Here is a 26,135-nt window from a genome sequence, read left to right on the forward strand (position 1 = left end):
ACTTCCCATTGTTTGCCAACAACCAGCAGTTTCTTGCCTATAAGTTAATCTGTCTTCAGAGATAGGTCTGTCTGCTTCCTTATTATCATCCTCCCTGATCCTCATCAAGAATAGTAAAATAAGAACAGACAAGGGAAAGGCCAAGATGGAAGGAAGGTGGAAGTTTTACTAGATAAGTGCAGGACACTTTGGGGAATGTAACTTTTGAAGAAAAGGACAAGTGGGAAGGTTAGTTATATGTGTTAATAAACCTCTGGACAGTACTACAAATCATATCAATACTACTGATTTCTTCCTAACACCTACGAAATAAAATAATAAAGATAATTTTAAAGCACAGAACACTTTGGCAAAAACGATAGCCTAAATGGGATGCTAGGAGAAAAAGAGGCAGCTTAAAGTGGGAGATAGGCTTGGAAAGTGGACACCAGGGACAGACTTACCTGAGACCAAGAATGCCCAGCACTGGCCAAGCTCTCACACCTGAGCACCAAGCTAGAGTCTTCCTGTCACTGGTCAACTGGTTGAAAAACTTGATATGTTTGTTCAGGATGATCTAGAAGCTCAACTACCATTTAGGGTCTTTATGAGAAAATGCACTTTGAGTTACAATCAACACACAGTGGATACTTCAGACACAAGCTCTAAGTTTATTTAAAACAGGGGACACTTGACATTAATTTTGTACCTGTATGACAAAGAACACGCATGAGCTCATTGGCCTTCTACGCTCCTCCTTTTGTAATGGAAGCCCTGCTCTAGAACCCCAGTTCTAAAGGGCTGATCCAAAGTTCTTCCCATAAACTGCAATTATGGCTAATCCAGTTAAACTCTTCCCAGGTAGCACTTCTAAAACAGGATCTCCAAGTCATAGTTTTTCCCATCTCTTCCCAAAAGAGATGAGGTGAAAGACGAAGACAATTCTTTCTACTGATGCAGAAGCAAGATATTAAACCAGCATAAAATCCAGTCCACAGGCCCATATATCTTCCAAGTCCAAAACCATGTTCAAGTACTGTCCTCTCTAATCCGTTCCGCTACCCCCCAAAATAGGGATATCCTCTAAAAGATGCAATTTCTCTTGATAGAGCTAAGTATTTTTAAATGGGCCAGGAGATAAAAATAGGCTAAGAGGACATGGCTATTGAAAGGGCTTCTTTCCTAAATGGGATCTTTGATGTTTATCAAGGCTCGAGCTCCAGCTGAAACTTTTCCCGCAGCAGGAACATTTATAAGGTTTCTCTCCTGTGTGAACCCTCTGATGTCTATTAAAATTTGATCTTTGAATAAAACTCTTTTCACAGATGGGACATTTATAGGGTTTCTCTCCTGTGTGGATTTTCTCATGGTGGCGCAATCCTGAGAAGTCACTAAAGCCTTTCCCACAGTAATCACATTTACAGGGCTTCTCTCCTGTATGAATTCTCTGATGTTTCACAAAGTCTGAACTCCGTAGAAAGGCTTTTTTGCAGGTGGGGCACTGAAAGTATGCCTCTCCGGTATGAGTTCTTTGATGAAAAACAAGCTGAGAATTCCTGTAAAAGGTTTTCCCACACTCCCTGCAGGTGGGGAGTTTCTGGGCCATGGGGGCTCTCGGCTGCCCTTTCGGGGAGGCCTCTCTCTTCTCCTCAAGCCACAGCATAGACAGTTCTCCTGGATAAGGATTAGGCAAATGATGACCTAGCTGCTTCCCAGAATTCCTTTCTTGAGAGAGTTGTCCCCCTATCCCCTCATCCTGAAGGTTTTCCTGACCTTCAGGAGGATCCTCGCCTTCTCCAAAGTGTTTCGGCCCATCCTCACTGAAGAGGCCACTCAAGGAAGCCTGAGAAGGTGCCTCTTCTGAGGCATGACAGGAAGCATCTGAAGGTCCCTGGCCCCTATAATTTTCCAAGTTTAGGTTCTCTTTGTCATTCTCCTGTCTATCGCCTGAAAGAAGAAGATTTGAAACAGCTCAATAAATTGTATGCCCAATTTTCTAACTCATATCAAAGAAAGGATCATCATAAAACATTAATTATTTTAACAAGAGGGTATCAGTGAGTGAGGAAGAAAAATATCATCCAGCCTGTGCACCTGGCACTTACTTCACTTGTGCTGGGATCCAGGCTAAGTGATTCAGCTCTGGAGCTCAGTAGAATGTCTGATAGCAGAGGAATGCTTACAGAGGGCTTTGTTGAACACCCTCCCCCCACACCCCCAAAACAGCAGCATGCATTTTTTAAAAATTCTAGTTGACATACAATATTATATTAATTTTAAGTGTACAACATAGTGATTCAACATTTATACACCTTAAAAAGCACTCACAAGTCTAGCAACCATATATCACCAGTTATTATATTAATGGCTACATTATTTATGCTGTGTATTACATCCCCATGACTTTATAATTAGAAGTTTGTACTTCTCAATCTTTCTCCCCTTTTCCACCCAACCTCCCAATCCCCCTCTTCTCTGGCAACCATCAGTTTGTTCTCTGTATCTATGAGTTTGTTTTTGCTTCATTTTGTTTGTTCATTTGTTTTGTTTTTAGAGTCTACATATGAGTAAAAACATATGGCATTTGACTTTCTCTGTCTGACTTATTTCACTTAGCATAATACCTTCTAGATACATCAACATGTCACAAATGGCAAGATTTCATTCATTTTTATGGCTAAGTAATATTCCATTGTATTTGTGTGTGTGTGCATATGTACATCACATTTTCTTTATCCATTTATTTATTGATGGACATCTAGGTCTTGGATATTGTAGACAATACTGCAATGAATGTGGGGGTGCATATGTTTTTTCAAATTAGTGTTTTTGTTTTCTTCGATAAATACCCAGAAGTAGAATTGCTAGGTCATACGGTAGTTCCATTTTTATATGCATTTATTAAGGCTCAGGAAAAATGAGTGTATTATATAAGAGTGCTACTTTAAAAAATTGGTTTTTTTACCTGATTATATATAAGGTAAATATGATCACTAAAAACAACTTGAAAGTATACAGAAGAAACCAAATCAACCTCAATCATACTACCCAGAGGTAACAACTATGAGTACACATTTTCTTCCAGTCTATTTTTAACCTGTGTGTGTGTGTGTGTGTGTGTGTATATATATATATATGTATATACATGCCTTTTTCTGACATAACTGATATCATATTGTATATGCAGTTCTATAGCTGGCTTTGTAGCATTTAAATTGTAAATGGTGGTAATCAATTTCACGTGGATTCTCCCATTCACAAGTAATCCAAAAATTCATAAAATGCATCAATGTAGTTTCAATGCACAGTAAGGCTATAGCATAAAAGTGAATCCCTCAGTCTATGCTTGAATCCAGCATTCATTTGTGCTTCATTAACTCACGTAATAGAAAAAAATTTGTTTTCTTCCTCATAACTTAGGTTTTCGGTTATTACAACTTAACGATGCACATAGTAAAGATCTTTATTTTGGTGACAGAATTTATTTTCAGCTTTTATAAATTACCTTATTCCTATAGGTCTAAAGAAGTTATTTACCTTTCTCTTTCCTATACTTGTGTCTTTCAAAGTATCTGCTAGAGACCCAGGGGTATGCTAAAGAAGTAGACCTGAACTGGTTCATTTACAAAGCCTTAGAACACATTTCTCTTAAAAGCCAAAGGTACCATCTCTTGTCTTTAAAGAAGCTTTTACAAATATCATTTTAAAGAGTTGAATAATGGTCCATCGTGGAGATGTCATAAAAACAAATAATAAACATAAAAATTTTTTAAAGAATTCTCCTACTGTGGAAATTGAAGTTGTTTATTGTGTTTTTGCTATAAATAATGCTGTAATAAGAATTTTCCTTTATAAATTTTCACTCACATTTCTGATCAATGCCTTAAAAGAGGTTCCTTGAAGTAGAATTACTATGTCAACAGACATAAATTTGTCATCAAGGATCCTGACATTTACTGATAAATGGATTTTCAGAACAACTATGCCATCCTCTGGTATGAAAAGCTGGACAGACTGAAGGAGAGTGTTCAATACTTAAGTATTGAATTTTTTAAAAAACTTTTCCATTTAGACCAGTGAAAAATGGTTTTTCATTGTTATGAGTTTTATTTCCTTAAAGGAGGAATTTTTTTCACATTTACGAGCTATTTTTCATACTCCAAGACTGCTGTCTATTTTTTATTGGGAAAGTCATTTTTTCTTATCAACTTGCATTAACACTTTCTATATTAAGAAAAATAATCATTTATCTGTCGTGTTCATGAAAAATGTTTTTCATCCATTAGTTACCTTAATCGTTTGGAGTTATTTTTATGTATAGAAGTTGTGTTTTTTTTTTCTTTTTAAATATACTCAAATCTATTAATCTTTTCCTTAGTGATTTATTTCTATTGACTCTATACTTATAAAAACCTGCCCGACTCAGACATGAGACAAATATTCATCCATTTTCATTATTATTTTCATATTTTATGTCTTTTTCATCTATTTCCAACTTAATTTGGTATAAAATATATCAAATTTAAACTGATTCCTTTTCCTAGAGGGTCTTTTGTCCAGATACTGCTCATTGAAGGATTTGGGCTAATTCTTCCTTTTTCAGATGTGAAATTCTTATATAGACCAGATTCTTTTCCTAGGTTCTCTTTTCTGTTCCATTGGTCTGTGTATCTATTTTTACATCAGTATCCCATTATTTTAATGATTTTACCTATATTAAATGAGAGACTCCTATTTACAGATCTATTACTGATAAACACCCTTCTTTCAAAACTTTTTTTCTATTCTTGTAGTATTCTTCCAGATAACTACTTAAGAATCGTTTTTCCAAATAATTTTTTTTATCCCTTGGGATTTTGATTAGAGGTATGAGTATATGGCTTTTTGAGGCTTACTCCTCTGCTGGTCTGTTTTAACTAGGAGCTGTTCTTCCATATGGTCAAATATAATAGTACATACAAGCTCTTCTGTGACATTTGTCCCCTGGTCAGAGTCCAGATTTGGCAGACCAGCTATTATGTTTTAGATTGATGCAATCCTCTCTCATCTTTTCACTGTTGCTTCCACATGGATTCAGGATATCATCCCTATACACCTGGACTCCAAGACAACTTCCTGCAGGGCTCCTGTCCTCCAAGTTTTCCCTCCCAGACTTTCCTGTATATTGCTACTTCCTCAACGTTCCTTTCCACATATCCTCTGCCAAGAACCTACGATGGCATTAGTTTGCCTTATCAAGCCAGGCTGGCATTGTAGACTCTCCACAGTCTGATTAGGTAAAATTAGGTAAAATCTAATGGGCCCATGTCAACAGATGGGATAAAGAAGAAGAAAAAAAAAGAATGGGGATATTGTGAGCTATATATCATAAATAAAATCCTACTGCAATAGAATATATGGGAAATCTCTGTACTTTTCAGTTTTGCTGTGAACCTAAAACTGCTCTAAAAAAAATAAAGCCTATTAAAACAAAAATTCTACTGCAATAACCTTTAAAGTAGTGTTTTCAAACTTTGCTATCCACATTAAGAAATACATTACACTGAAATACAATACATACATACATACTTGGAACAAAAATCTGAAATACTACTTAACCTGATATCTAATATTTTCTATTTGCATTCTGATATTTTCTCTTTTTTTGTTTTCTAAATACTTTTTATTTCATTGAAAATGAATTTTGATAAATTTTTAAATTTTCTCTTTCTGAAAATAAACATTTTGATTTTTACAAATTGCCAAAAAGTCAATAGTATTTTATCTTACAGCTGATAAAAAGGTGTTTGAGAAAAAATTACTGGAGGGTATGAAATCTTTCAAAGGTGAGTGAGAAAAAGGATAAGGACAGTAAAATCTGAGAATGTCGTAATTGTTTTTTCTGGTTATAAAGAAAATCAGAAAATGATGCATTTATTTAACAAATATCCAAGTGTCCACTACATGCTGGGTATTTGAGAATAATCTGGACTACATAGAGTAGCATACATTGAAAAAAATGTAATTACCCATAATCTCAAGTAATATCTTTTTTAATTATAGTATTCTATTTTCTTTATTCTGTGTATATGTGTGTTGTTAATTAAACTTTTTTCCCCCTTTTTTTAAAATTAAGTTTATTGGAATAACATTGGTTAATACAATTATATAATTTTCAAGTGTACATTATATCTTGACATCTGTATATTCTATTGTGTGTTTACCACCCAAAGTCCAGTTTCCTTCAGCTACCATATATTTGATCCCCTTTACCCACTTCACCCTCCCCCTATCTCCCTATATTTGATCCCCTTTAACCGTCTAGCTACCCCCTCCTCCCCCATCCCCTACTCTCTGGTAATCACTAGCCATAGTCCATGTCCATGAGTCTCTGTTTGTTTGTCCTATTCATTTCTTGATTTTAGGTTTATATCCCACATATAAGTGATATCATGTGATCTTCAACTTTTTCTGTCTGGCTTATTTCACTTAATATGATTATTTCAAGGTCCATCCATGTTGTTGCAAATGGCAGTATTTCATCTCTTCTTATGGCTGAGTAATATTCCATTGTATATATGTACCACCACTTCTTTAGTCAGCATTCTGATATTTTCTATTCAACCTTATCATTTCATTTGTTTTAAACGATGGTTGCAACCTATATAATGATTTCACAACACACTAATTGGTCATGAAATGCAGTTAAGAGTTCCTGCTCCAAAGGAAACCTTGAGAAAAAGAATTATGATAAATATATTGCTTAAAATTAAAATCATATGTCTCATTTGATGCTTGCTCTCTCTGTGGTATATTAGCAAAGGAAAATAATTAATTAGATCCCACTGGGGAGAAAAAATGATTTGTCATACAGTTCCTATCTTTCATCCTTTTCTTCCTCCAAGATCCTGAGATCTTTTGTACATGTAAAAGTGTGTGTGTGTGTGTGTGTGTAGATAGGTTTGATAGAAAGGTTTCACATAACTGCATTGTTTTAGAAGAATGCAGAAGGCAATGGGTGATTGCTATTTTACAACAGAACAAATTCATATTTCTTCTTCCCCAGTCCTAAAATACATGATTTATATGAAATATTTGTTGTTTCTGTTTAGTAACAGTTAGGTGCATGAAGGTTAGCTAAAACATGTTTTTCTGTTTGTTTCTTTGTTTTCTTTTGCTGAGGGTTGGTTGGTTAGTTACTATTCACTATAACCCGAGTAAGAAATCTAGTTGTTCTGAACCCTCTTGTTAGGAGGGGCAATAATGGCTGTTACATAAACTTTTTTTGTAATGGAATTCTACACATAACTTGTATTGCTCTCAATCTGTACTAATCTTAACTCTCTCTGAGAAAGACAGCTGTCACAACAGATAAGACTGAAAGTAGCAAATTCAATGTGTCATCTTTCTTCCATTATTCACTATATGTGTCAACAGCCCTATGGCCAGGGATAAGGAGACCTAACCTCAGTATTCAAACTAGACTGATCCAGATCATGACTGGTTAGAGCAAATGTAATAGAAACCAAGTTCTAATATCTCCCCGACCACCTCCAATTTAATGACAGATCAGAAATGGCTCTGACCCATGAAAGATCACTCACCTATGCAGGTGGGTATTGGGATCTTCTCACTGACATGAAGGTGCAGTTCTGTCAGCTCTTCCCCATAGTCTGCTGAATTAGTTAGGTCAGGCTTGGAACTGGAAATGCCTGGTACAGAGAAAGATGATATATGGGCCTAGGTAGGGAGGATTGGGGACCAAACTTTTTCAAAGGAGTACTCTGAGTGTGAAAGGAAATATGAAGGTTCTGGAGACCACTTAAAGTAACCCATCTTAGAAGGATATGTGGAATGTCTAAGACACCAGTACTTACAAGATAAACAGGATATATGGTGAAGACCACAAAAAGAAGAGTCTGGACAGGTGAAGTCAGACCACCTGGCAGGCTGGTGCAAGGGTCTTGATTAAGACCCCTCCTATAATTGGTTGAGATAGTGTGGTTTAGTATTAAAGAGCATGGACTCAGAGCCAGCCACAACTGAGTTCCATCGTAACTCAGCACTTATGAGCTATGTAACAGTGAGCAGGTGACTCAATTTGACACTCACCTTCATTATCTTAAAATGAGAATACTATGACTCATGTCATAGATTAAAGGAGCTACTAAATGTAAGGCAACCACAACAGTTCCTGGTTCACAGAATACTTTTGAAAGAAAAAAGCAAGTTCTTACTATAACCCTGCTATCTCCAACTCACCCAAGTTCCCAATGGTGTCTCTAATGATTTTCTTTACCCAGAGAACTTGAGTAGAGTAGCTATCTCTCTAAACGTACACAGAAAATGCTTAATAATGTTCCCATTTCTTTCCATCGGTCTAACCCATGCCCTCACCTCCTGAGACCATTTTCCCATAGGTCTCCAGCATGAAATCCCAGTACTGCTCCTTTTGAGTGGAATCCAGGTTCCTCCATTGCTCCTAAAAAAAAAAAAATACAAGGCTATGACTCCAATGAAAGCCTTTGAACTCTACCTTCTCTGCCTATAGGAGGCTGAGAAGAAATGAATGTGCCTTAGGATCCTGGCCACCAGAAGATGTAAGAAGTCATGGGAGGTGGTTCAAGGGAAAAGTTCAAGAGTAAACTATAGTCCCTACATTAGTATTTCTTGCCCTGGTTAGAAAACATTTAGGTTTTAAGTTATGTATTTTTAAGTTGTATGTATTTAAGACTGGAGAACAGAGAGAATGTAAGAGCCCTTTCTATACTGTCCTTTTCTTTAACTCCTTCAGTGCTTAAGAGGTCTTTGAAGAGAAGGTGCCTGATATTTCCAATATTTTATTAAAATCTGGAAATTCAAGAGAAAAAAAGAAGACATTAAAAAGGTAATTGTTGGAAAAACAACTGCAAATCAGCAAAAAGGTGGAAGAATCAACATGAAGTCAACTGAGTTGTAAGTCTCACTATGAAACATATTGGGGATTCAGAGCAGAGAGAGATGCTGCAGCCATTCACACTTGGAATCTCCTGATAGTTCTGAGTTTAGAGTCTAAGGTTAAATCAGTTTTCCTCCCAGTGAGTGGGAAATTGGTGGGTTCTCTAGAGCAAGGTGTCCCTCAGTTATCCCCACAACATTTCCCTAGGGAACTGCAAACTAGAGACTCAAACCTAAGAATGTCTTACTAGGGTCTACTTTCATGAATTCAAATTTCAATCTCCCCAACAAGGGGAGATTGAACAAACTGTTAGAAACTAAGTTTATATAGCAGAGTGATTAACTGCACAGTCTTTGGAGTCAGACAAACTAGGTTTCAAGTCCCAGGTTGCCACTTTCTAGCTGCATAATCTTGAGCAAGTTACTTAATCTTTCTGGGCCTCGGTCCTAACCTAATGATAGTACTGAACTCAAAAATTGTTGAGAGGCTTAACAGAAATAAATGCAAGTGTCATCTGTTTTCATAGAACACTATACTTTTCATTCATAGCATTCATTACAGTTTATAAAAAATATATATGTATATGACAGAATACCTAATGTGTTTTTATACACACATATAAAACTATTTAATTAACAGTTGGCTCAACAAGCACATAAATACCATGAGAAAAGGACTCTCCACTGCACTCTTCCAATCCCCAAGACTCTGTCCAAGACAGAGCAGTTACTCAATATATGCTGTTTGGGTGAAGTATACAGCTCTTAGCAAACAAGTCCTCAGTAGATGATACATTTTATTATCACTATCATATGTAGTCTATGGGATACTCAATCTCCAAGACTCACCTCCCCTAAGGGTTTGCAAGGAGAATTAAGAGATTCTGTACACTTTGAGGAACCCCAAAGTTGATAGCCACAGACTATTGTCATGAATAGCCAACCACACTATTGAAGGCAGAAAAGAAGAGACTGAAAAGGTGAAATTATATTCCTATTGCAAATAATACACTACTCAGAGAAGCCATTCTCAGTCCTAGCACAACAAAGGGAAGTGGAAATGGTTGAAAGAGAATGGAGACACCAAAAAGTCTTTCACTAGCAGATACTAAGCAAAGAAAGAAGGAGGAGAAGGAGGAGAAGGAGAAGGAGAAAGAGAAGGAGAAAGGGAAAGGAAAAAGGAAAGAGAGAGAGAAAGAGAGAGAGAGAGAGAGAGAGGGAGGAAGGGAGGAAGGAAGGAAGGGAAGGAAGGAAGAAGGAAGGAAGGAAGGAAGGAAGGAAGGAAGGAAGTGAATTTGTTATGGCAAAAAAGGTAAAAAGGTGAAAAGTGACCTTAACGTATTTAACTATATATTTATTAACTATAACCACATTTTAATATAAACTTTATTTTTTTTTATTTTTAAAGTAGGCATTATTGAGTTAATTTTGTCATTCTTCTGTGAATGAAACTACCTTATCAATTTCTTGAAACTAACCAGCTTGAGCAAACATTGCTGAATATAATTCTTGGTCTTTACAGTCAGAACACAGACCCTTGCATCAGCACTGGTGAGAAAAGGATGGGAATGCCAAGTACCATAACATCTGATTACCTGCTTGGCTTGCTCAACACAAAGCCTATTCCGTGGGCACCATAATAGTAGATACTAAGTTCAGTACAAGACAAACTAGAATATAGCCATCAAAATCCCCAAGGGCCACAATCAGTCCTTTCAAAATCAGAAGATACCTCAGGAGTCTCCAAACAGTGTACCTCCAGCTGAAAACCACAAAACCCATTCAAGGAGCTGTCAAGCAGCAGGGATACTTGAATAATACCCCTTACTTAAGAGGCAAGACACCAACTGCAACCATATTGCTTTTTCTCATTTTTATAACAGGAAGAAAATCTAAATTCCTATTCTGAAAAGGCAAAGTATGAGATTTGATGGGGAAATAATCTCGATTTTGTGGAAACAGCACCATCTTGTGGGCTTACGAGACATTACCACAACTAATTTGCACAAAATTCTTGTACTGTTCTTTCCCAAAGTTTGAAAACATGGGAATGTGAGTAAACGCTTCCCCAAGTCTATGTGAGGATCTAATTTAGTCATGTTTTCTAATAATAAAATACCACTGTGTAGGGACGCTACTATATTTTTCTGGCATTAGTCACCAAGTTCCTAACTTCTGGAAGAGTTTAGGGGAAGTAATCACTTACATTCAAAAAATCTCTTTTCATTGAAACAATCATCAAAAACCTACCAAAAAGTAAAAGTCCAGGACTAGATGGCTTTACCAGTTGAATTCTACCAAACATTCAAAGAAGATTTAATACGTATTCTCCTCAAACTCTTCCAAAAAATCGAGGAAGAAGCAATACTTCTCATTTTATAAGACCAATATTACTCTGATACTAAAACACAAAAAAAGAAAACTACAGACCAACATCTGTCATGAACACAGATGCAAAAATCCTAAATAAGATACTAGCAAACCAAATACAGAAACATATTAAAGAGACTATACATCACGATCAAGTGGGTTTCATCCCAGAGGCACAAGGACGGTTCAACATACGCAAATCGATTAATGTGAACATCACATAAACAAATTAAAAAATAAAAATCATATGATCAAATCAGTAGATGCAGAAAAAGCCTTCGACAAGATGCAGTATCCATTTAGGATCAAAACACTTAACAAAATTGGTATAGAAGGAAAGTACCTTAACATAATAAAGGCCATATATGACAAATCCTCAGCCAATATTATACTTAATGTTGAAGTACTGGTGAAAAACTAAGATCAGGAACAAGGCAAGGCTGTCCACTATCGCCACTCTTATTCAGTGTAACACTGCAGGTCCTAGCAAGTGCAATCAGACAAGAGAAAGTTATAAAAGGCATCCAAATAGGAAACGAAGAAGTCAAACTGTCGCTATTTGTGGATGACATGATTCTCTATATAGAAAATCCTAAAGACTCCACAAGAACACTAATAGAAACAATAAACAAATACAGTAACGTCTCTGGATACAAAATCAACATTAAGAAATCCACGGCATTCCTATACTCTAATAATGAAGAGTCAGAAAAAGAAATGGAAAAAATAATTCTTTTTGCAATTGTAACAAAAAGAATAAAATACCTAGCAATAAATTTAACAAAACACGTAAAGGATCTATATAATGAAAACTACAAGACCCTACTAAAAGAAATCGAAGAAAATACAAAGAAATGGAAAGATATTCCGTGTTCTTGGACTTGAAGAATCAACATAGTTAAAATGACCATATTACCTAAAGCATTATACAGATTTAATGCAATCCCCATCAAAATCTCATCAGCATGTTTTAAAGAAATAGAACAAAAAAATCATCAGATGTGTATGAAAGCACAAAACACCCCAAATTGCCAAAGCCATCCTAAGAAAAAAGAATGAGGCTGGAGACAACACTCTGCCTGACTTCGAATTATACTACAAAGCGACAGTAATCAAAATGGCATGGTATTGGCAACAAAACAGATGCATGAACCAGTGGAACAGAATCGAGAGTCCAGAAATAAAACCATATTTATGGGCAAATAATTTTCGACAAAGAAGCCAAAAACATACAGTGGAGAAAGGAAAGCCTCTTCAATAAATGGTGCTGGTAAAACTGGAAAGCCACCTGCAAAAGAATGAAACTAGACTGTTGTCTATCACTACACACCAAAATTAACACAAAATAGATTAAGGACTTCAATATAAGACCTGAAACAATAAAATGCATTAAAAACATAGGAACTAAACTCAAGGACCTTGGACTCAAAGAGCATTTTATGAATTTGACCTCAAAGGCAAGGGAAGTAAAAGCTAAAATAAATGAATGGGACTACATCAAACTAAAAAGCTTCTACTCAGCAAAAGAAATCGTCAACAACCATCTGAATGGGAAAATATATTTGCAAGCAACGCCTCCGATAACGGCATAATATCCAAAATATACAAAGAACTCATATGACTCATTAACAACATAAAACAAATGATGCAATCAAAAAATGGGCAGAGAACCTGAACAGACATTCTCCCTAGAGGACATTCAAATGGCCAAGAAATATTTGAAAAGATGCTCAATATCGCTAGCTTTTAGGGAAATGCAAATCAAAACCACAATGAGATACCATCTCACACCTGTTAGAATAACTATAATCAACAGGACAAGTAATAACAAATGTTGGAGAGGATGTAGAGAAAAAAGAACCCTCATACACTGCTGGTGGGACTGCAAATTGGTACAGGCACTATGGAAAACAGTATGGAGGGTCCTCAAAAAACTAAGACTTGATATTGCTTGATATGATCCAGCAATCCCTCTACTGGGTATTTACCCCAAAGACTTGAAAACCCATATCCGAAAAGGTATTTGCACACTGATGTTCATAGCAGCATTATTCACAGTGGCCAGGACATGGAAGCAACTGAAGTGTCCTACGATAGATGATTGGCTAAAGAAGCTGTGGTACATATATACAATGGAATATGACTCAGTCCTAAGAAGAGATGAAAGACTACCATTGGCAACAACATGGATGGACTTCGAGATAATTATGCTAAGTGAAATAAGCCAAACAGAAAAAGTTGAAAATCACATGCTATCACTTATATGTGGGATATAAACCTAAAATCAAGAAATGAACAGGACAAACAAACAGAGATTTATGGACATGGACTATAGACGAGTGGTTACCAGAGGGTAGGGAGTGGGGGAGGAGGGGGTAGGTAGAAGGTTAAAGGGGGTCAAATATAGGGGGGTAAGGGGAGGGTAAAGTGGATCAAATATAGGTAGCTAAAGGAAACTGGACTTTGGATGGTAAACATACAATAGAATATACATATGTCAAATTATAAGGTACACCTAAAAATTATATAATTGTATTAACCAATGTTACCCCAATAAACTTAATAAAAAATAATAGATAGATAGATAGATAGATAGATAGATAGATAGATAATCCCTTCACTTACAAAGGATTCCATTGAATATCAAAGTCTTTTCATTGAAAATAGTTGTTGTTAGTTCGAGGGAGGGATATTGGGATTGGGTAGGGATGATTTTTGTTTGAGCAAGTGGCTATTAGTTATCTACTAAATATAGTGCACACGCACACACACAGAGATATATACACATGGTGCTGCTGGTAAGGATTTTGAGTGTTTTAATTTTAAGCTATCCAGAACAGGTCATAGTTAATGTCAATACGCTACGTGGAGTTAATGTTTAATTCTACTAATTAAAATATGTTAATAAATTATATATACTTTTCATAGGGGTACTCTGTACTTACTATAATCCTCCAACTCTGCTTGAAATATTTAACAGAATATCCAACCTGTTTCACCAAGTAACCTCCTATCTAACAATTTGGTTTCTGGGTACCTTGAAAGCAGGAAAGGCACCCTTGAATCACTAAAAGGTATATCCTTCCTCTCCCCATTCCCAATCCCTCTAGCCTGGGGTAAACTACAAAGTTGGTATTCTGGTTTTTAAATCTTTGAGCTTCGAAAGCTGAAGCTCAGACCTGGTCTTCAGCCCCACATTAAGCACCACTTACTGGCTTCCCTATATCCACCTGTACTCTAAATTATCTCACCAGGCAAGTCTCAAGAAGAATTCCCCAAAGGTTTGAAACAATGTTTTAATTAAGATGAATAGGTTCCTGAAAAACTTTACTTTTATCAAATGCAACTTTTCAGAGTTGTTAACTATATAATCAAGATGAACCTGTCACAGAGACTTCATTTACTGACAAGATGGAATAACAGGTACTGGTTTACCTTCCTGGCTAAAACAAATAAAAAAAGGAAACAAAATACACAAAACAATGGTTTGCAGATATTGCACATTAGGAAGAGCAGAAAAGAGATCTCTGAAAGCAGGGACACAAATTAAGGGAATCCTACAGTTGCCCAAACTTACTACCTAGAGAGAGCATCCAGAGCAGCATAGGTAGGGGAACCCTGGCAGAGCCAGGCAGCCCCCCAGAGTTGAGCAGAAGGAACTCAAAGTCTGGGGAAGCCAAAGAGGCTATAGAGTTAGCAGGGCAGAAGCCCAGAGTGATGGAGCCATACCAAGAGAAAGCCCCAGAGATCTGCAGAGGGTCTCCCTCAAGTCCAAGAAAGAACAACCCAAAAGAAGCAGGGGGAATAATCCCCTGAAGTTGTACAGTGCTGGAAATACACCATATTTCCAGCAGCCAGTATAAAAAACCTTATATATCAAGAAGATCAAATAGTGTAATCAGAAGGATATTGCCTCAACAGTGGAGAAAAATTAGTCCCAGACTAAAGGCTTCTCTGGTGCCATACAACAAACTGTTCAAGTAACTTAACGGCATCCCAGATCAGAACTCAACAACATTTAGAGAAATACAAAAATATCAAGCCCCTAGCAAGGTAAAATTCACAATGTCTGACATGCAATCAAAGATTACCAGGCATACAAAGAAGCAGGAAAACACAACTAATATTTGTCACTGTTGAGACTAATCCATACACTGAAACTGACATCAAAATTGATAAATTAGTAGACAAGGACATTAATACAAATATTATAACTATATTCCATATGTTCAAGAAATATAATAAAACCCCAGTTCAAACTTCAAGAGATAAAAAATACATGAGATGAAAAAATACACTATATAGGATTAATAGCAGATTAGACACTGCAGAAAAAAAGATTAATTAACTTGAAGACATAAAAATAGAAACCATCCACAGTGAAACAAAAAAAAGAGAGAAAAGAGCATCAGTAAGCCATGGACAATTTGAAGAGATCTAATATATGTATGTACAGTATCATTATACACATTCCACGTGCATATTATTCTCAGAGTCCCCAAAGAAATAGAGAAGGAGAGGAGACAGAAAAAAACAACTTAATAATGATCAAAAATTTTCCAAATTTGATGAAAACTATAAACTCACAGGTCCTAGATGTTCAATGAACCCAACCAAGCACAAGAAACATGAAGAAAACTACTCCAAGGCACATCATAGCCGAACTGTTAAAAACCAGTGAGAAAACACTAGAAGCAAGCAAGAAAGATACATTATATGCAGGAAAAAGAGTGCACATGGCATGATTTCATTTTATAAAAAGTCAAGAAAATGCAAACTAATATATGGTGACAGAAAGCAGATCGGTAGTTGCCTCGGGATTGGGGGAGTGTAGAGGGGCAGCAGAAAGGAAAGGAAACCTCTGGGGGTGACAGATATGTTTATTCTCTTGATTGCATTCATGGTTTCATGTTTGCATATATGTCAAATTGTACACTTTAAATGTGTGCAGTTTATTGTTTGTCAATTATGTCTCCTTAAATTTGTCAGAAAGATGGGGGTACGGGGAGATTAACCTGTGCCACATTGGAGACAAGCATTCAAAATCTCAAACTGACTCCAATGTGAAATGCCTAGACCAGGAAATGAAATAGTCTTTTCGTAGCATAACCCAAAGATAATTAAAAAGAAGAGACAAGATTGACTCTTCACAGCAACTTCTCCCAGGGCCCAGATTCCATTATTCAAGATGACAATTAGGAAACATTCTGCCTATTGAAACTCAGATTTTGTACTACAGGTATTATTCTCATTATCCTACCGAGGTCTTTCTTTCTACTCCATTTCTGAGAATCCTTCTCCTTTCAATCTTCCTTACTGACACATCCTCAAAGCCTGGTTCAGGGGTAAGAGAAGCAAGGCAACCCAGCTCACCTGAGGTGCCGTTTGGAGAAGTGAGGCTCCAAAGTCCTGTTCTCTGATGAGCCTTTCCTCAGATTGAGAAGGAAGGTGAGAAGCAGCCAATGCTGAAGTGAGAAGGAAGTTTGAAAAACTAAATGTCCTCTTCAACCATCCATGATTCTAAGACTTGTATTTGCCTCCCTAACAAACTGCAACTCCTTACAACATTCCCAAAAGTCTCACCCATATTTTCTCCTACCTCCTTCCTCAGAACCAAAATCCAAAAGGTCTAGCCCAGTAATAAAGTGATTTAAATTAAGAGCTTTGAATCTCCAAATCAGGGTGAATCATATAGGTCTACCCTATTTCTAGACTTTCTAGAGATACCCTAACCTGGGCAGCATTATCATTTTCAACTCACTCTCAGGCCTACTAACCACAATCCCCAAATTTCTCCAATATAGCACCACACACCACCATGAATAACTGTCCCTACCTAATTCTTGTTCTGTGTCAGATTCTTCTTTCACGATGTGGCTCAGTGGCTCCTCTGGAACAGAAGGTGAATTATGAAGTCCCGGCTCCTGAGGCATCACTTCAAGATGGGACTCCACTTCCCCCACTTGGCAGCTTGCAGATTCCACCTTCTCGGATAAGATGTCCTGTCCCAGAACTTGGATGCTGATCTAGAGACCACATAGTACTAATTACTGAAAGATCCAGAGTGAGGGTTTCTGAAAGATACGAAATAACCTTCTATAACAACAGATCATAAGGCAGTCCTCAGGGGCATAGCATGGCGAAAGAAAAAAACAGCTTTTACTTCTAGTCCAGTGAGGGAAGTATCCTGAGAGAGCCCAAAAGCTGAGACCTGAAGTAGGACTGGCAGGCCTTTGAGAAATGCCACTAATATTATGTTTCTACTGGACTGTCTCTACCAATTGAAATTCCGGTGTGTTTTGAACAACTTCTCAAACATTCTAGTCTAAAGATGGAATAGGATGGGAGAACTTATCGTCAAACCATAATGGCTAAAAAGTGCTGAGAGTCACAAGGAATCTAAGAATTATGTTAGGCATGGGGATACACTGATGTGGTATAGCAAGAAATATATATTTGGTCTTTGTCCCTGGTTCCTGACACAGAGCTCCTAAAACTCTTAGAATTACCTGAAGGACAGGAATAAAAAGAGTGACTTTTGTTATTCACAATCATACCTGAGTTTATGCTAATGAAATGACTCTTGGTGGGCCCTTAGATAGCTTCAGACTGGAGGCTGGTCACCAGAGGAACCAACCAGGGTATTAGAGGGTTGGAATTTTCAGCCCCATCCCTCAACCTCAGGGAAAAGAAAGAGGCTGGGAATTTTCAATCACCAATGGCCAACGATTAATCAATCATAACCATGCAATAAAACCTACATAAAAACCCCTAAACTGTGAAGATCAGAGAGTTTCTGAGTTGGTGAACACATAGAAATGGGTGGCCCAGAAAACTCATGGAAGCTATGTGAAGCTATCTCCTCCATTTGACTATTCCTGAGTCATATCCTTCATAATAAACTGGTAAATGAAAATAAAGTGTTTTCCTGAGTTCTATGAGTCTAACAAATTATCTAAGGAAAGGGTTGTGGGAACCTCCAGATTTATAGCCAGTCAGTCCTAAGTATGGATGGCCCTTATGATTTGTGACTGGTAGCTGAAATGGGGGCACTTCCACATATTTGGTGTCAGAAAAAAGGTAACACATCTGATAAGACCCTACAGGAGCCCTGTGCTTCACTCACAGATTATAATATCCTCTGCTTACCCACTGCCACAGTTTCTGGGGGTCTCCCTTCAAGCTCTCCACAAGGGTCACTGCCTCCTCTCCGCTGCCTGGACACTGCTTCCGCACCCACATTTGAATCTCCCCAGGCAGGATGGTCAGGAACTGTTCCAACATCAGGATCTCTAGGATCTGCTCCTTGGTGTGAACCTCTGGCTGCAGCCACTGGAAACAGAGCTTCCGAAGTTGTCTCAGGGTCTCCCAGGGCCCAGACATCACCTGGTAACGAAACTGCCTGAAAAGCTGGCGTGCAATCTCAGGGCTGGAGGGTTCCTCTTGTGTGGCAGCATCTGGTCCAGAAAATAGGGAGTCCTCGGCCTTCGCTGATGGTGGCAGCAGGACTAGGGCCTGCTCCCGTTCAAAGGGCATTGTGTGACCTGTCCAAGTCCTTTTAGGTGAAGTGCTTATGGGATGAAATTGTCTCTAGGGAGAATCAGGTCTTCACAGAGCCTCTCACAGGGACACAAGAGAGGAAGTGAGATAAAGTGCTATACAGAGGAAAGAGACACATTTTCAGAAAGGACAAATTCATAAGCCCTACCTGAGAGGCCTCAGAGTCAACTGCAGTTCTTTCCAAATCAATGAATATACTATTTTGAAGACTCTAAACTTAAAGTCATAAAGCAAACCACTAGTACCATATCTAAACCAGCACCATTACCCTGACCATTTTACAACATTCCCTCTTGTTCTTCAAATGTCCAAAGTAGAAGAATGAAATGCACCACATGAAGTATTTTCACTATGGGTTTCCAGATAAACAGTTCTTCTGCAAAATACTTCTATATCTGCATACATGTGTCTGCAGACTGAAAAAAAAAAAAGCTGAACAAAGACATCAATGCCCTAGAAATAAAGGCTTGAAATAATCAGGTGCTTCCATAATAAACATAAGGTTGAAGAGAACAAATTAACTCTTCCCTAAAAGGTAAAATGAAATTTCTAAGTGACCTCTTTTGAGTGCCATGTTGAAAACTGGAAATTTATGAAAAACCTGTCACACCTGAAATTTTCAATCTTGGGCTTAAAAAAATATTTAGAATAAGTACTCACTACCTCAGAAACATACTTACAGACTTGTACTAAGTAATCACTATTTTACAGTGAATGGTATTAAAATATAGAAGATGGCAACTAAGATGGTGAAAAGAGAAATATTAAATAGCAAAGTCAATATTAAAATATTTTAAAAGAATCATGTACTATATCTACTTAGCTTTCTTGCATGTCATACCTAATACTGGATTATTAAACATTATGAAGGAGCTAGAGGTCATCACTTCTCTATAATACTAACCACAACCATCAAAAAACACCCAACCCCTTGGGTGTCTGGTTTAATTAGAAATCAGTACAATACTCTAGTTTTTAACAGTTGCTTTTTCCTTAAAGTATAAGAAGCGATGTCCTCATCTCTTCCACTTCACCCAAACAATTCATGAAACAATTCACAAAATCATTTAAAAAACAATAATGACAACAAAAAAGCAAAATTTCTCAAGGGTTCAAAAAAATAGCAAAGTTAATATATATATGTATATACTCGTGCAGCAGCCACATGTGACATATATTCTCAACAAATATAGTTCAGGAATGCTATTTCTGGTTATGACAGAGTAATTGATAGTATTGACAAGACCACCAGCCCACCACTGTAAACAACTACAAAACTAGAGAAAATTTATAAGGCAACTGTTTCTAAGCAGTGGACAACGGGCAGGCAAGAATGAAATCCCTAAGAAGAAAAACTCATGAAGTGAGCCCCATGATCATCCTGGCTGTCTGCATGAGGACAATTTCTCGATCATGGTGCAGGAAGGTGAAGCTCAAGCAGGGATCAGTGGTCTCACTTTAAAAAATAGAAACTGAGGAGGCAGCGATCAGAATTTGGAGCCACTGAAGTGGCTGGAATCTGAAGAACAGGGCAGTGGAGAAGAGAGAGCTATGGGGATAGAGGCAGAAGTCTGTATGGGGTTTCCCCGTGAGCCTTTGACCCAGGGTTAGGCTACTCATTAGCAGGATGAAACTATGCAAGGTTTAACAGAAAACAGTTGTTACCAGGTTAAGAGCAAAAGAGAGATATGAAAGGCCAATCAGTGATGAGAGACATGGGAGATTTTGACCACTGAATATGGAGAGACCTCTGCTCTCATTAATGCTCAAGGCATTTTAAGATACCAGAAAGGTCACACATTAGGAGTAAAGACTATGCCCTAGAGTAAGACCTACTCTAACTCTGCCCTAACGAGCATAAAGCCAAGCCTTAACAAGATCCACAGGGGGAGACCTAGTCTACTGGTCTGGTCTGATATAGTTAGAAGAACTTGGAAAACACTGTGGGCTTTCCAAAGATCTTCCATAACAAAGCGTAAAACCAAGCCAACATAAATCAAAGGTAATCATTCAGTAATTGAACTGCCTACTAGAACAAAAGTCGACACTCTTTGGAGGAAGAAAACAGAATCCTTTGCAACAACAGTGTGTCATCCACAATATCCAGAATGCAATCCAAAATTACTAGACATATAAAGAAACAGGAAAATGTGATTCAAAGTCAAGCAAAAAAGCAATCAAGAGAAATCAACCCCAAGATGGCCTGAGGACTTAAAGAAAATAGTCTTAATGAGAAAAGATATAAGGTCTTTCTACAAAGAAACAAATTATAAAAAGAACCAAATGCAAATTCTAGAAAAAGAACCATTAACCCAGAATTCTTCATCCAACAAAAACATGTTTCAAAAAGAAAAATAAAAACATTATACAGATAAATAAGGTAGGAGAATTCTTCAGCAGTTACTTGTACTACAAAAAATGCTTAAAGGATATTCTTCCCGTTGAAGAGAAACTCAAATCCACAGAAAGAAAGATCTACAGAAAGATCTCCAAAAATAGCAAATATATGATGACTATAAAGCATGATGCTTCTATTTTTTAACCAGCTTAAAGGGTAACTGACTGTTAAAAGCAAAAATAATAATAGTATAAATAGAATATAACATAAGTAGAAGTAAAAGATATTACAATAGTACAAAGGAGGGGTTAACAGCTAATTGAGAGATAGTGGGAAGTGAGTGGTGGTATCAGGTGAAAAATGGGAAGTGTAAAGGTGTTAAGTGAGAGGCAGGAAATGAGAAATGTGAATTACGAAGTTATAAAGTGGTACAATAGTAGACTCTGATAAGGTAAACTTCGATAGCCTAAGGATGCATACTGCTAGTTGTAAAAAATATTACACAAAGAGGTATAGTTAAAAAACCAAAAAGGAATACTAACAAATATTCAATAACCCAAAATGTGATAGAAAAGTATCAAGAGAAGAATAAATGCCAAAAAGATCAAATGAAAAAAAAGACAATTTGGTAGACTAACACTCAACCATATCAGTAATTACATTAAATGTAAATGGACTAAGTGGACTAAATACTTGAATTATACAGTATAGATTGTCAGATTTAAAAAAAACAAGACTCAACTATATACTGTCTACATGAGATATTTTACATATAAAGTCAAAGATAGCTTGGAAATAAAATGGTGAGAAAAAGACATTCTATGCAAACAGCAAGCACATAAAAGCTGGTTTGGCTATATCAGTACCTGACCAAGAGACTTAAAGACAAAGAAAAAAGAGAGACATTTCATTATGATAAATTGGTTAAATCATCTAGAACACAAAACAACCCTAACTGTGTATATACTCCATAACAGGTCTGAAGGAACAAATCTTCAATCATAGTTGGAGATTTTAACTCTTCCTTCAGTAATTGATAGAAAAAGAAGACTAAAAAAAAAAAAATCAGTAAGTATATAGAAAATCAGAATAACACTATCAACCAACTTGATTGAATTGATATTTAAACCTAACAATTGCGGAATACACATTCATTTCAAGTGAATATGTAACAGTCACCAAAACACAATATGCATAATAAGTTTCAAAGGACTGGAATCTTAAAGTATATATTCTCTGAACACAGTGCAATTTAATTGGAAATCGACAACAATAAAATATCTAGAAAATACTAATATATGGAAATTATTAAATAACAATCTTAAATAACCTAAGGTCAAGAAAAAATCACAAAGGAAATCAAAATATATTTTCCTATTAAATGATAATGAAAACACAGCGTATCAAAATTTGTAGAAAATAGCTAAAGCTCTAGAGAGAAACATGCAGCTCTAAAAAATGTTTTAAAAGTTGAATAAATACACATGTATCCTTCACTAAGTCTATTTGGCTTCTGAGCTTCAAATAACAAGCAGCAAGATTTCAGATACAAGAGACTGATCAGTAGACTCATTCAAACTTATTTGGTTCCCGAATTAAGATAGCAATTTAGAAAAAACATTTAGGGAAAATGACATTTAGGGAAAACTATGGATCTTATAAAATATTTCAATCTGATTTGTTATTATACTCTCATATAATGGTTAAAAAAAGTGCCTCAATTATTCAAAATTAAATTACTTTAGAGAGGGTTTATGGGTTTATATGCCAATGACTTCATGAGAATCTGCTCATCAGTTACAAAAAAAAATTTTAAGGTTATCTCAAATGTATAGTAATTATATTTGTTAAAGCTATAACAAATTAGAATGAATTTTAAAACGTACATCTAGGTTAGTATACTATACATAGTATACTATACATACATATATAAGTGACCTTTTGTGGAGAACTTGCTATTGACAGACTCTCTCCTTAACCAAACTTTAGTCAAGCTCCTGAGTCTTCTTTTTAACTAGGCCTGGACCTTTGGCCTTCTAGTATAGTTTTATCAAGAACCTTGCTGGGTCCAGTTTAGAAAAAATCCTCCACTTTTGATATTTGATCAGATTCTACATCCCCCACCCGTGGTACCACCCTTGATATCTGATCAAATTCCTTATTCACCATAGTCTGCTTTCAGCAAAACTCTTGTCAGGCAAGCTCAGCCAGAAATGCCCCCTTAATCCAGATATTTCCTGCTAATAATTTTCCTGATCTCCACCCTACTCTATGTATCTCCACTTGGCCTTGTATTCTATCTGTTACCACAAACCTCATTGTAGTAGTACCGCTGAGTCGAGTGGGCCTTACCATCGTTAACAAGTGTCTGAGTAATGTTCTCTTTAACACTATGTATCAGGTACATATTAGGCTCTGTTCGTGTCATTTTTAATCCTCACTATTACCCTGCAAGACAAGTATTAAAGTTTACATATAGATCAGGAATCTCTGAGGCTCGCAGTGGCAGCCAAATTCAAACATAGGACGCTCTAACGCCTGAATTTTGGAAAGGAGAGCAGCCAACATTTGGAAATTTGGGGACAGGTTTATGGGTTGTCACGAACGGCTCTGGGAAGCTACTGGCATTTACACCCCCGGAGGCCAGGGATGCTCAACCCCTGCAAGGCATTGAGCAGTGTGGCCCACCAATATATTCTCCATTCTCCGCCCCGACTCCCACAGCACCCCGGTGGGAGAGAGTCCCGGCATCAGTCCAACAGGGTTCTCTCTTCCGGAGGCTCATTGCCAGCCTTTGAGGGAAGACAAGAGGCAGGGGCCTGTTTTCAGTCCCAGTCCAGACATGTGGCTGGAGAGTCTTGGGGCCCACAGGCTCCAGGAAGAAGAGCTAGGTGGGGTACAGGCGTCTCCACGACCCCAGAGTTTATTCACATCCCCTCCGCCCTTCCCCCGCACTCGTCGCGTCCCCGTGCGCGCTCCCAAGAGCACGGCGCGCGTCCACCGACCCTGGAGCCGCTCCCCGGGGCCCGGCCGAATCTAGCGCAGAGGTGGGCAGCGCCAGGCCGGACCCCAGGAGGTTTCGGCCGGGTCCGCCCAGCCCGCGCACGCTCACCTAGGCCCGTGGCGCCGGCTCCGGGGGCACTTCCGGGAAACCCGGGGCTGCGCGCGCTTCTGGCAGCTAGCGAGAGACAGGCGGCTGCGGGGAGAGGCAGGACGAGGGGCGGAGCCGAAACTGAGGCACCGGCTCCCATTGGCCACCCGCGCTGCCCCTCCTCGCCCGCTCCGCCGTCGCGCTACCGCGGCTATTTGTCGCCTGCAGCCGGTCGTTCAGTCATTCATCCAAGTTTCAGTGCGTTTAGTTTTCACCAAACAGACGTTTATTGAGGCCTTAGTTTGTTCCAGACGCTAGGCCAAACACTGAGAGGGCTACAAAGATAATTCCCTTGTCTATTCCAGACCCCTTTGCCAGTCCCACACCCCAAGCTGAGCCATCATCTCTGTTTCTTAACCTGGGTCTTGCTCCCCTTTGCCATTCTTACCCGACTTGGCCTTCCTGGGGCGTTTAATGTGCTGCCACCTAGCTCTGTCTTGCTTCTCCAACTCTCACAAACTCTGCATTTCCTGGGCTGTTCTTCCACTTCTCCCCTTTCAGCGTTGGTGTTCAGTGGAGTGCCAACTTCTCTTCCCATTTTCGTCTCTTCTCTGTCCGTCTTCATCCCCAGTACCCCCTTATACTCACTCCAACACGGATGTCATCCTTGCCTCCTCCGTTTCCTCTCCTTCCCTTTTCTACAGGCGAACAGTCACCAGGTCCCGTGATTTTACCTCCTTATCTCTCAGACACCTCTCCCTCTCTCCATTCTGTACCCCTACCTTCTTTCCACATTTCTAAGCGAGATAAGGAGAACGGCTGCCGCCTCCTCACCAGTTTCTGAGCTTCTAACCTTGCCCATTTCCAGGCCATCCTGCACTCAGCCACAGTCATTGGTGATACCAAGCTGCGTTAATAGAAGTATCATGTCCAAATTTTAGCGGTTGCAGTTATGTGTGTGTTATATGTGTATTCGATCTTGGGCAATTGGCAAACTGGAGAGCATTCAGAAAAGGAGTTGTCAGTATGGTGAAGTGCCCTGTCCCAATGTTAGCGGGAACTGGAGCTATCTCCTCTGGAGAAATAAGGCTTTGAGGAGAGGAGAGGAGGAAGGTGTGGATCAGGATATCTTCACATATCTGAAAAATGACCAGCAGAAAAGGGATTCAACACATTCTCTAGATCCTAGGGCCTGAAAGATATTCACTGTGTGAAAATTACTGTTCAGCTTAGCCCAGGTGGAAGTTTCTAAAGTTGATTTGTATTGCAATGTTGCTTTATGAATACCTGAGTAGAGCATGGGGAACAATTTATCAAGAACATTTAGAGGGACACCTGAATGGGTGTTACTTCCAACACCAAAGTGCTTTGCTTCTAAGCAAGTCAAGAGAGGAGATGGTTTTGAAGGAAGGTGATTGATTTTGATCTTCAACATGTTAGCTTTGGGCTGATCAATATCCAAGGAAGATTACAGTAATTTGAAAGCTCTAATTGGGCCACAGACTCCTTTGTGAACCTGATGGAAGCTATAAATATTTTCCCAAGGAAGATGCACATAAACACCTATATAGAAAATTTTTCACACAAATTCAGCGAGTTCACAGAGCCCTGAAGCCCATCCATGGAACCCATGAACCTCAGGTTGAGAACTCTAACACCTGTAGATGGTTCTTGATATGGAAGTAACACTTGACAGTTTAATAATTTCTTTATAAACTGGTAACTTGAAATGAAGCATGAAACTTTCCTCTTTTTGAACACACCGAACAACAAAAAAGAAGTTTTATAAGTTGAGCAACACCTACTTCAGCTCAGTAAAAAATAGAAATGTGTCTTGTATTTCCATCTTTTTTATTCACTTACTTATTCAATAAATATTTA

The 26,135-nt window shown here is 38.0% G+C and overlaps 1 protein-coding gene across 5 annotated transcripts; it reads right to left on the minus strand.

Moving 5' to 3' along the window:
• Positions 1-627: 627 nt before the first annotated feature.
• On the minus strand, positions 628-24,374 carry ZNF18 (zinc finger protein 18). 5 transcript variants are annotated; one of them, XM_039847375.1, is made up of 8 exons: positions 24,276-24,344; positions 23,516-23,611; positions 18,415-18,920; positions 17,102-17,291; positions 16,639-16,730; positions 8,356-8,440; positions 7,563-7,670; positions 628-1,926 (listed from the first exon to the last, which is right to left on the minus strand). In XM_039847375.1, exons 3-8 carry the CDS (start codon positions 18,799-18,801, stop codon positions 1,142-1,144), a joined length of 1,647 nt encoding a protein of 548 aa, XP_039703309.1. In that variant the 5' UTR covers positions 18,802-18,920; positions 23,516-23,611; positions 24,276-24,344; the 3' UTR covers positions 628-1,141. The 5 variants fall into 5 exon arrangements, with proteins under 5 accessions (XP_039703309.1, XP_039703307.1, XP_039703306.1 ...); XM_039847373.1 differs by having other exon boundaries at positions 18,415-19,241; XM_039847372.1 differs by lacking the exon at positions 23,516-23,611 and having other exon boundaries at positions 18,415-19,241; positions 24,276-24,374.
• Between the last annotated feature and the right edge of the window lie 1,761 nt (positions 24,375-26,135).

The sequence above is a fragment of the Pteropus medius genome, unplaced genomic scaffold, assembly GCF_902729225.1.
Source record: "Pteropus medius unplaced genomic scaffold, Ma_sr-lr_union100, whole genome shotgun sequence".
NCBI lineage: Eukaryota > Metazoa > Chordata > Mammalia > Chiroptera > Pteropodidae > Pteropus > Pteropus medius.